This window comes from Emys orbicularis, chromosome 9 (genome assembly GCF_028017835.1).
Source record: "Emys orbicularis isolate rEmyOrb1 chromosome 9, rEmyOrb1.hap1, whole genome shotgun sequence".
NCBI classification, from domain to species: domain Eukaryota; kingdom Metazoa; phylum Chordata; order Testudines; family Emydidae; genus Emys; species Emys orbicularis.
In genome coordinates, this window is record NC_088691.1 from 14,582,103 (window position 1) to 14,594,806 (window position 12,704).

General features: G+C 40.6%; 1 protein-coding gene across 2 annotated transcripts in view; it reads left to right on the top strand.

Annotated features, from left to right (window-relative positions):
* Positions 1-12,704, top strand: part of GRIA3 (glutamate ionotropic receptor AMPA type subunit 3) — a 213,718-nt gene that overhangs the window by 122,398 nt on the left and 78,616 nt on the right. For both annotated transcript variants that reach the window (XM_065410618.1, XM_065410619.1), the window contains exons 8-10: positions 6,073-6,177; positions 7,805-7,912; positions 9,137-9,343. In XM_065410618.1, coding sequence (XP_065266690.1) covers positions 6,073-6,177; positions 7,805-7,912; positions 9,137-9,343 — 420 coding nt within the window. The remainder of the gene's footprint in view (positions 1-6,072; positions 6,178-7,804; positions 7,913-9,136; positions 9,344-12,704) is intronic.

A 12,704-nucleotide genomic window follows, 5' to 3' on the forward strand; every position in this document is an offset into this window, starting at 1 on the left:
AACAAGGCTCCAACGGGAACACAAACAGTGCAACAAGACACACCCTGTTTGAGAGAGGTAAAAAAAAATCCAAATGGTGGTTGGTAAAAGGCTGCCGCTTTAATAAAAGATTCATAAGATACACAGAGCCAATTTCATGATTGAGGCAGGCACAGAATATTGAATTACATCAGGGTGATTTCAGCCCATTATATTTAAATAGTCTAACATAAGTTGAAGAGGTTTATCCATCTATCTCAACAGCCCCACTCAGTACCCAGCGCAAGATCATCACACGTCCCTGATTCCTACCAGAACCTACACAATGAAGCGTTTTTGTGTTTAGATGATATATCTTGCACTTTTGCTTCAGGAAGTTATGACTTCCAATTAATAATATTTCCTACCTACATCAGCCATGGAACACCTAAAAAAAAAAAGAATATTCAGTACAAGAAATCCTGCAAACAATCAATCCTAGCATCCTACAAATAACTGATCCAAGCATCAGACTCAATGTCAAACTGCAGTCGTCTTGCCAACAAAAGGCAGATTGGTATTACCTGATTCTGCATCCTTATATCTTTGAAAAACTATGCAAGTCTGTATTTCCTCCCCTGAATTTGAACCTAAAGTGTCCGATAAGTGGACAACAACTGACCTGAACATTAAAGGAACTGGCACATGAAATTGCAAGCCCAACAGCAAGGATTTTTAATGAATCCATAAACTTGGAGTTCATACCCTATGACTGAAGAATAGCTAATAGAGTACCTATTTTTAAGAAAGAGGGGGTGGGAGGTGGGAAAGTGATCCGGGAAACTACAAGCCTGTTAGTTTGACCTCAATTGTATGCAAGATCTTGGAACAAATTTTGAAAGAGAAAGTAGTTAAGGCCTAGAGGTAATGGTAATTGAGAGAAAATACAACATGGTTTTACAAAATGCAGATCATGCCAGACCAACTGGCATGATCTCTTTCTTTGAGAAGACAACTGATTTTTTAGACAAAGGAAGTGCAGTAGATCTAATCTATATGGATTTCAGTAAGGCATTTGATACAGTTCCACATGAGAAATTATTAGTTACATTGTAGAAGATGGGGATTAAGATGAGCAGTGAAGGGTGGATAAGAAACTGGCTAAAGGGGAGATTACAATGGGTCATACTGAAAAGTGAAATGTCAGGCTGGAGGGAGGTTACTGGTGGAGTTCCTCAGGGACCGGTCTTGGAACCACTCTTATTTAACATTTTCATTCATGACCTTGACACAAAAAGTGGGAGTGTGCTAATAAAATTTGCAGATGACACAAAGTTGGATGGTATTGCCAATACAGAGGAGGACTGGACTATCATACAAGAAGATCTGAATGACCTTGAAAACTGGAGTAATAGAAATGGGGATGAAATTTAATAGTGCAACGTGCAATGTCATGCACTTGGAGACTAACCACAAGAATTTTTGCTCTAAGCTGGGGATGTATCAGTTGGAAGCAACAGAGGAGGAGAAAGACCTGGATGTTTTGATCACAGGATGACTATGAGCTGCCAATGTGATGCAGCCATAAAAAGGCTAATGCAATCCTAGAATGCATCATGCAAGGTATATCCAGTAGAAATAGGGAAGTGTTATTGCCATTATACAAGGCCCTGGTGAGACCTCATCTGGAATACTGTGTGCAATTCTGATCTCCCATGTTTAAGACAGATGAATTCAAACTGGAACAGGCGCAGAGAAGGGCTACTAGGATGATCAGAGGAATGGAAAACCTACCTTCCAAGAGGAGACTCAAGGAGCTTGGCTTGTTTAGCCTAAGCAAACAAAGGCTGAGGGGAGATATTATTGCTTTTATATAAATACATAAGAGGGACAAATACCAGAGAGGGAGAGGAGCTAAGTGCCAATATGGACACAAGAACAAATGGATATAACCTGGCCATCAACGAGTTTAGGCTTCAAATTAGATGAAGCTTTCTAACCATCAGATGAGTGAAGTTCTGGAACAGCCTTCCAAGGGGAGCAGTAGGGGCAAAAAAACCTAACTGGCTTCAAGACTGAGCTTGATAAATTTATGGAGTGGGTGACATTAACTTTAAGCACATGCTTAAGTTCCATTTAAATCAACAGAATTAGCATATGCCTGAAGTTAAGCACATGCTGAATAGGCCTGGATGGCTGAATCAGGGCTTCTGTGGTTTCTATGTTTGCAATAAAAGTTCAATAAAGTTTGGAATCATAATGAGTTGAGCTGAACCTAAGAAAGTCAAGGATGATGAAACTACATCTTTTTCCAGTCCCATCAAATCACAAATTACCCTAACATTGACTCACATCCACTTACAGACACATAATTTACACTCTTTATACATCACCTCTGAATTTGGCCCACTGAATAAATCTGGGGCAAAGGGATTTTACTGAATTATGTGATCCATCACTGTGCATCCTGACAAGATCGATTACATCATCTCTAAACCATCCTTGGCAGATCAGTGACCAGCTTTGAACATCTCTAGTGACTATGATTCTACAGCCTCCTTAGCAAATTGTTCTGTCGCCCAACTCTTATTACCGCTATAAAATTTCCCTAAAATTTAACATAAATTACACTGGTCTACAATTTTTGAGAAGTCGTCTGCTTCAGAGATAAAATATGCTATTTATTATGTATTTTGATGTGCTGAATTCAAATATGACAATTAAAACAACTGATTGGCTACTGTTTCTAAGATATTTAAGTTTTTACATTTTATGTCTATGTATATTGTGTAGATAGTAGAGTTTTAATCATAAATTGTAAACCTAGGTCTTTTCATGTGTTTATGGTTGCTTTACATGATAATATTTCACCTGTCCTGTTTATGTAACACTTTAAAAATCAGCAAAAGGGTTATATAAATAAAATTTATTATGAAACAAAAGGCAAAAAACTATTATGTACATAGTTTAGTCCTATTCAGTGTCTACTCGGCGCTTCTTGGCTTGTCTCTTGTATTCATTAAATGGAGCATCTCTTGTCACTGTCCAACAATAGTCTGCAAGCATTGATGGGCTCCATTTGCCCTGATAGCGTTTCTCCATTGTTGCAATGTCCTGGTGAAATCGCTCGCCGTGCTCGTCGCTCACTGCTCCGCAGTTCGGTGGAAAAAAATCTAGATGAGAGTGCAAAAAATGTATCTTTAGTGACATGTTGCAACCAAGGCTTTTGTATGCCTTGAGGAGGTTTTCTACCAACAACCTGTAGTTGTCTACCTTGTTGTTTCCGAGAAAATTTATTGCCACTAACTGGAAGGCTTTCCATGCCGTCTTTTCCTTGCCACGCAGTGCATGGTCAAATGCATCATCTCGAAGAAGTTCACAAATCTGAGGACCAACAAAGACACCTTCCTTTATCTTAGCTTCACTTAACCTTGGAAATTTTCCACGGAGGTACTTGAAAGCTGTTTGTGTTTTGTCAATGGCCTTGACAAAGTTCTTCATCAGACCCAGCTTGATGTGTAAGGGTGGTAACAAAATCTTCCTTGATTCAACAAGTGGTGGATGCTGAACACTTTTCCTCCCAGGCTCCAATGACTGTCGGAGTGGCCAATCTTTCTTGAGGTAGTGGGAATCTCTTGCACGACTATCCTATTCGCAGAGAAAACAGCAGTACTTTGTGTATCCAGTCTGCAGACCAAGCAAGAGAGCAACAACCTTCAAATCGCCACAAAGCTGCCACTGATGTTGGTCATAGTTTATGCACCTCAAAAGTTGTTTCATGTTGTCATAGGTTTCCTTCATATGGACTGCATGACCAACTGGAATTGATGGCAAAACATTGCCATTATGCAGTAAAACAGCTTTAAGACTCGTCTTCGATGAATCAATGAACAGTCTCCACTCATCTGGATTGTGAACGATGTTGAGGGCTGCCATCACACCATTGATGTTGTTGCAGGCTACAAGATCACCTTCCATGAAGAAGAATGGGACAAGATCCTTTTGACAGTCACGGAACATGGAAACCCTAACATCACCTGCCAGGAGATTCCACTGCTGTAGTCTGGAGCCCAACAGCTCTGCCTTACTCTTGGGTAGTTCCAAATCCCTGACAAGGTCATTCAGTTCACCTTGTGTTATGAGGTGTGGTTCAGAGGAGGAGGATGGGAGAAAATGTGGGTCCTGTGACATTGATGGTTCAGGACCAGAAGTTTCATCCTCTTCCTCTTCCTCGTCTGACTCAAGTGAGAATGATTCTGGTGCATCAGGAACCGGCAGTCCTTCTCCGTGGGGTACTGGGCGTATAGCTGATGGAATGTTTGGATAATGCACAGTCCACTTTTTCTTCTTTGACACACCTTTCCCAACTGGAGGCACCATGCAGAAGTAACAATTGCTGGTATGATCTGTTGGCTCTCTCCAAATCATTGGCACTGCAAAAGGCATAGATTTCCTTTTCCTGTTCAACCACTGGCGAAGATTTGTTGCACAAGTGTTGCAGCATATGTGTGGGGCCCACCTCTTATCCTGATCTCCAATTTTGCAGCCAAAATAAAGGTGATAGGCTTTCTTAACCATAGTGGTTATACTGTGCTTTTGTGATGCAAAAGTCACTTCACCACAAACATAGCAGAAGTCATCTGCACTGTTCACACAAGTACGAGGCATCTCTGCTCACTTTGGCTAAACAGAAATGTGTCCCTTTGCAAAATCAAACACTGACAAATAAGAGAGCACGACACTGTATGATTTCTAGAGCTGATATAGGGCAATTTGTTCAGCAGAGTGATGTAAGCTTCGTTATGATTGCATCATCCATGACTTCTAGGAATAACATGATGCAATTCATATCATGTATGACGCAATACCAGCTTCAGATTGCATCATTCATTGTTTTGCCTAAAAAGCAAGTACTGTCCAAACCCAGTCATAGATTTATTCATAGATCCAGTCAAAGATGTATTTTAGTCATTTCTGGTTTAAATTGAGATCCCTTCCCTTTATAACTCACTTATCCTCCGCCATTCCCAAGTCAAGGGTCGTATATACTGACCCAATAGCATATCTTGAAAACTAGAGCCAATCAACAATTTTAAGCATCATTTTCGTTCTCAGTGACCCAGAATTAGTAAAGTTTGACTACATTTATTTCAGAAGCATTTTGGCTGTAGAGTAGTGTTATCCTACTGAAGTTTCTGACAGTTACCTCTTCTGTCTTAGCTGAAAGCTTGTCAGTATTGATAATTGATGAATTGAAGTATCTCCTCCTTTAATACTAGGGAAACAAGAAAGACAGATTTTTTTTGCCTTTGAAACAAAGTACTTCATACTTCCTTCAAAATTATTAATGTGAGTAAGTAATGGTAACGACTTACATTTATGTAGCATCATCCATCTAGACAAAGCTCAATCTCTTTACAAGGTATAGACAAAATTCTGCCACTCTTCCTCTAATGGGGCTGGAGTCTGATACCTTCACTTATATTGACTTCACCAGGTCTAATTGTGGAATAAGGTGCTACTCGGTGTAAGAGTATCAGGATCTGGCCCTATAGCACAAGGCTTATGCAGTATGTACCACTTGAGCCTAGGGTGACCAGACAGCAAATGTGAAAAATCGGGACGGGGGTGGGAGGCAATAGGAGCCTATATAAGCAAAAGGCTCAAAAATCGGGACTGTCCCTGTAAAATTGGGACATCTGGTCACTCTACTTGAGCCCTAATTGTGAGGGTTTATGTGGCACTTCAGTGGTACATGCACCCTGTGTTGGCCCATTGAAAAGGAGGGAATTTCACCAAGTGTGAATAAACATGGCAGAATTGGACCTTGAATATAATATATATGCAGGATTCACTCAGCACTGAAATGCAGCCTTCCTTGTTATGGAACGTGGCAGTTCTGCATCAGCTCATAGGCAGTGAGGAATAATAATGTTTACAGTTGGAACTGGGGAATTTTAGGTAGACAGAATGTAAATGGCCCTATTGGACGCTGGACAGGGCACTGGTATTAATGGAAATGATCACAGAGATAGTAAATTCTTTCAGGACATAAAAGAGGGAAAAAATAGAAATATTGTTCTAGGTAACTGTTTTACTATTTCCCTGTTTAAGGTACAAGTCCAAGGAATGACTGGAAATATTCAGTTTGACACCTACGGACGCAGAACAAATTACACAATTGACGTGTATGAAACGAAAGCCACTGGATCACGGAAGGTAAGTTCTCAAAATATGTATTCTCCTTGGGCTTCTTAAAAAATATGTATTGCTGCAAAGTCACGAAAACAAGCAATGTCATACAACTGTTGTGAAGATATAAAACCTGATAGATCCCCCTCCCACTACATTTATCTCTCCTCTTCCCTAATTCTTTAGTTATGCAATTTTGTAGGAATGTAGTTCCATTCTGTCCTTGTTATTCTGCTCATGTTTCCCCCCTGCCCTTGAATACCTTCACTCCTTGAATACCTTTCTACAGCAAACGCCTTAGCTTCACATCTGAGGTGCCTACCCTGCCACATCTCAACTCTGATTTCCTCCTACAGTAGTGTCTTCAGATCCTTTGCCCAGTCCTCTCTCCTAAATTCCTTTCATCTCCTCCTTCCTCTCCATTATAGGCCTCAGAGCAATAGAGAATTGGAACCCATATATTTTAAAAACCTCTTAAAATAGTGTAAAACAGCATTTGGTTTTTAATCAGGATGTTCAAAGTACGATTATCTCATGGCCTAAGATAAAATAGTCAGAAGTGCCTAAGTGAATTAGTAGCCTAAGTCCCATTTTCAAAAGTGGTTGGGGGCCAGATTTAGAAAAATATTTAGGTGCCTAAAGATGCAAATAGGTGCCTAGTGGAATTTTCAAAAGGGCCTAAGTAGGGTTAGGTGCTTAAATCCCATTGATTTCAATTCGAATTCAGCACCTAACATTAAAACTTCCAGTAGGTGCCTATTTGCATCTTTAGGCACCTACATACCTTTGAAAATCTGACCCTTATGCACTTGGCCTTAAAGTCTCATTGAAAGTCAATGGGACTTATGCGCCTAAACCACTTAGGCACTTTTGAAAATTGTACCCTTACTCTAGAAATGGATGCTTCTGTTTATCAAGAATCCCAGCTCCTCGGCCTAGAGCTACATGACTTCAGGTCTTGAACCTTGTCACTGGACCAAAACTAAATATTGCCCCTCCGGCAATAGGACCAGTGTTATTTTTATCCCCTGCCTTTACCTGACCTACATTTGTAGCAGCTTATATTTGTGTTTTGTTTTGTTTGAAAGGAGTGGTTTTACTTTAAATAGTAGCTGTTTGCAGTCGGTTAGAGATTTAGTATGCTAGAAATAGACCAGGTTGAGAATGATTAAGGGCAGAGTTCAAGTGAGACAGTTAAGGCTGCAAATTAAAAGTAGTTCATTCAAGAATTCTGCAATTTATTTTCTTGTCCTATGTTGTATTCCCTGGTTGCAGAAATACAGGAATTATTCCATGGGTATTCTGATAAAATATATTATGTAATAATATATATATACGGAACCATACATTACTTTCACATAGTTTTTGCATATCTATTTGCATGCTACACACTCAGTGATGGAACAATGTAAAAATTCAGCAAAAGGTTCCCACAGCCCGATGTTGGCAAGAAAGTGTCCCATGACCTTGCTAATAGCTGATGAGGGGTCCTAGAAAAACTTTTAGATCAATATTCATTTGTCTGTATCTTGAATAAATCCTAAATAAAAATCACTTTTTTAAAATAAAAAGGGCAGCTCTATTTAAGCATCAGTTTTATGCACCAAAATCATTATAAAAATATGTAACTAGGTAACACTCTCTGCTTTTGTAGGCTGGTTACTGGAATGAATATGAAAGATTTGTGCCAGCACTAGACCAGCAAGTGTCTAATGACACTTCATCTGTGGAGAATAGAACAATAGTAGTCACTACCATCCTGGTAAGTTGCATGTTCTTAGTCAGTATGTGCTTAGGTGGGAAGACACGTGTATTCTGAGATTTATTAGAAGGCCCAATGTTGAATGCTGTGTGACTTCAAGTGACTGAGAAGTTCAGCAACCTCCAGAGATGTACGGAGGGCTTGATCCTGCTAACACTTACACACATGAGTAAATGTACTCACGGGAGGAGTCCCACTGATCTCAACATTGTGCTTTCCTTCTTCTCAGTTACTTGAACTCAGTGGAACTCCTCACGTGAGTAAAGTTACTTATGTATGTACATGATTGCAGGATCTGGCCCCTACTGCTGTAGGACCAAATCTTGCAGCCCTCACTCAGGCACAGCTCCTGTTGATTGAGTAAGGATAGCACAATCTGGCCCACGGTGAATTGGAAATGGTTTGACAATATGTAAAGACATCCAATGCTTGTGGAGAATAATGCTCTTCTTATATCTCATAGTCAGTGTTATCTGTGTCAGTTCTAAAGCCTATTGCTTATGTGGTCTGTAATACAGTATTATTTGTGCCTTTGGTGCCTGTTACAATTGTCCTGAGCATGAGTCAGTTTCATGACATTGCTAGAAGGATCATATTTTACTTGACTATAATTTAGTGAGACACACTCAGCCTTTCAGCTGGGATTTTCAAAGAAGTCTACGGGAGTTAGGTGATCTGTGGTGGAGCTGGGCACCTAAATGCCTCAGGCTTCTTTGAAAATCCAAGCATCAGCGTTATCCTGCACCATTTAAATAAGTGGGGATTTTGCCATTGACTTCAATGGGAGCAGGAGCAGGTACATCACTGCTTTATAAGCTAAGTACTGCATTATTATGGTGTGCTTATCTTTGATCTACTGGAGATTCAGGCCTGATCCTGAAAAAAGACTGTAAGTTTACTCATGTGAGTAGCCCCATTGCCTTAGTGGGAATACTCTTGTGATTAAAGCGAATTGCATGTGTGTTTGCAGGATCTGGCCATTGATGAATTTCAGTTGCGCTTCTAAGGATTGTTAAACTAAACTATTCTGTCTTGCCAGGAAGCCTTTAATGTCTGTGTGAAGCTGACTTGGAAATCTTTCCAATTACTATATAAGAGCAGCCCAGGAAATATTGTTGATATTTGCCAATAACATAAAATAATGCTAATAACAGCTCTCGTTTTGCATATTTTAAAGGCATGTGTTATATTTATAGACTTTTGATCTTTGCTTTTGTTTCAAAGGAATCGCCATATGTAATGTATAAGAAAAACCATGAACAACTAGAAGGGAATGAGAGATATGAAGGATATTGTGTAGACTTAGCTTATGAAATAGCAAAACATGTTGGAATAAAATACAAACTGTCAATTGTTGGAGATGGGAAATACGGAGCTAGGGACCCTGAGTCTAAGATATGGAATGGCATGGTGGGTGAACTAGTCTATGGGGTAAGTTTCCCTTAACGTTCATTTTAATGTTTTTTTTTTTTTAAATATGCACGACGTTAATAAACTGCAAAATAAAAAATCTCTGTTTAAATTTGTTTTACAATCTCTAGATATTTATTTTTAGTCTCATTTTGTAATCTATTTTTTTTAAAAAAATTTGTTCCATTGCATGGAGAGTGTTTTTTTCACTGCCACTCCCAACTAGTCTATACACCAAATGGTTACGCAATGGTATTTGGGGTGAACATATTTACTTTGCGTAAACACAGCAGAACATTTCTGCTTTGTCCTGAGCTAACAACCTGCATATGCTGATCTAGTGTGCACCTTGCTTTCTGCTTGCAGGCTGACAGCCATTTCTTCCTTCTCCCTGTAATCTTTGTGAACAATAAGGGATGTATTGTGCTCTGCACAATGTGGGTGCATATGTTTGTGAGGAGAGGATACAAGGATCTTCCATCCCTTCTTCGTGCATTTGTAAGGCAGGAGTGCATCCTGAGCACTGGGATGACACAAGGCTACCAGCAACACTGGTGCTGGCTCCCAGAAAAGAGTACAGAGCTGGCTTTGCATGAGGAGACATTTGCCCTTTACCCTTGTAAAAAAGTGGAACAGAAGCAGGATGCACTGGAGCTCCAGAAGCTGTCATCCCTGCTGGAGGAACTCTGTCTCCAAAGTTGCCATGGGGCTTGATCCTACTCTCATTCAAGTCAATGGCAAAACTCCCATTAACTTTCCTGGCCCTAAGCGGCTGATCCTGCAACATGGAAACCAGTGAGAGTTTTGCCATTGACTTCAGGCCAAAAGATGCACTGACATGTTATGCCTTTTCACCAGGGCATATTTCATGATAAAGGCCTAATATCACCACATTTATGGAGTGTTACAACCCCAACAAGGTCTACTTCTCCTAAGCTCTGGATTTAGTTTTAAAATATCTGCTACCAGCCAATCAACTGCTGTCTAGTTAAATGTGCTGCTACTTTTATGTTTGCATATCATGTGTACATCACTTTGAGTAATAGGCACAAAAGACACTAGGTAACTGTTTTATTATTGCTATATTTAAAAAACAATTAGGATTTCTTAATGCTGAAATAGTAACTCAGGCCTGCCCAGCCCATTCAACTTTTTTGAGCCCTGTCCATTCTACTTGTATGTGTTTTAAACCTTAGAAAACAGTGATTTTATGGTCTGACTTTTGGGGAGGAAGGAGTGGAGTGAAGAGGACTGGAAATCAGGACTCCTGGGTCATATCCTTGCCCGCCCACTGACCTGACGCGTGTGACCTGAGCAAGTCACCAAACTTCTCTGTGCCTCAGTTCTACCAGCTATGAAACAGGAATAATAATATTACCTATCTCACAGGGTGAGGCTTTATGAGACACTTTGAGAGTTGCTAGCTCAGGGCATAGTATTATTACACTGCAGTGAAATCCTAAACTCTCAGTATTTCTCTCCAGGTCAAGAAACTTCAACACTGTTATCTATAATTAGGTCATCTGCAACTGCCCTAGTCATCTAGGCATGTAGCAGCCAATAAAGCAGATATAGTCATTTTAAAAATGCATACTAAAGAGAGCCAAGTGACAAAGAGAAAAGTCAATACTAAAGCTGTAGTCGCACGCTGGGATTGAGCCTGTTGGAGAGTGTGTTATAAGCAATGTCACTTCCTTTGGGACGTGATGCAGGTAAAATTAACCTCTGCAGCTGCTGGACCATGGAAGATGCCTCTGTATCAAGGGCTTGCAGCAGGGAAAACTAATCCCAGCTCTGCAAGGTGCTCCCAAAAAGCAGGCCTTGGTGAGGAGAAAGTTTGCCCCCTTTTTCAAGCCAGCTTTTCTTTGAATAAGCTGGTTTGATGTAGAGCCCTCAGCCACATCCTTCTGGGACTAGCACAGCTCAGAAGGCTATGCCTGTTGTGTATTGCCGAGCCCCGGGTGCTTTACCTCAACACGACTGCACTTATGAACCTTTGTCTGCAGAGAGAACAGCAGCTTTGTGAGCATCACACACACCGAGACTGCGCTGGTAGAAAAACAAAAACCTGTCCCTCAGTCTGTCTTTTGTTTCATCCAGTGGGTTCGTTCCCTTGTATTTAGGAAGCTGGGTTAGCAAGGCTTTAGCTTTCCAGTTAGTGACAAATTGAAACACTTTTCATTTAGTTTGGAAAATGAACAGCTATGCCTTATTCTTGTGCAGTCAAAGCTTAATGATTTGAATCGCATTTAACCGCAATGCTCAGTTATCCAAAGGTCAGACATGTCCCCTGAGGTCTGACTGAAGATCCAGCCCAACGGAGTTGCCCAGCTCTGCTGGGCTGGCACTGGAGTGGAACAGCAGGAGCCAGCAGGCCTTAGGGAGGCCACCTGGGTCTCTGTAATCAGGGAAGACAACCCTGCTATTTTCAAGTCAACATAGACTTCAAAGCCTCCCCCAATCATCTGCAGGCTTCGGGTGTCTTCCTGAAATGCTCTTATCCTTTCTCCATCTGCAGAAAGGGGGATAGCGACCTACAGCACTCAGCACTCTCAGAGGTGGGGATAATGAGCGTGTGGAAAACACTTTGAAGATGAAAAATGCTCTGTAACCACTAATTATTAGGAACAGGTGTCTCATTTACATGACGACTCTCCTTTATCTCCCATGAGCTGAAAAGTCTATTATGAAACTGAAAGTAAAGGTGCACGTTTCCCCAGGTGCCATTGTGAGCCTTGGCTGTGAAATGACTGTCACATTTGCCTCCTCTGGATTCCATTTTGTGTCAACGAGGGGGAGATTAATTTTTAAATGCCTTTATTAGCATGTATATAACCAGACAAGTAGGGATAAAAGAGGCTTGAGTTGGGGATTTTTGGAACAAGTTTATCCAACAGTTGAACAGAGTTGCTGCTGAATGCACCATTTCAGATTGTATTTGTTTTAACAGCTAACTGCTGTGCAGTCACATGGCAAATAAGATGTTACTGTATTATAGAATCATAGAAATGTAGGGCTGGACGGGACCTTGAGAGGTCATTTAGTCCAGTCCCCCATGCTGTGGCAGGATCAAGTAAACCTCGGCCATCCCCGAGAGGTGTTTGTTTAACCTGTTCTTAAAAACCATTGATGATGGATATTCCACAACCTCCCTCAGTAACCTATTCCAGTGCTTAACTATCCTCATAGTTAGAAAGTTTTTCCTAATCTCTAACCTAAATCTCCTTGTCTGCAGTTTAAGTCAATTACTTCTTGCTGCTAACCTGACATGTTTGTTGGCATCGCTGGGGAGACAATATGCAAATCCTATTTAATATTGCCCCTTTTGTGTGCATTGCCTCCTGGTTTCAGACCTTTTTTATTGAAGCATTTAGGGCAGCGA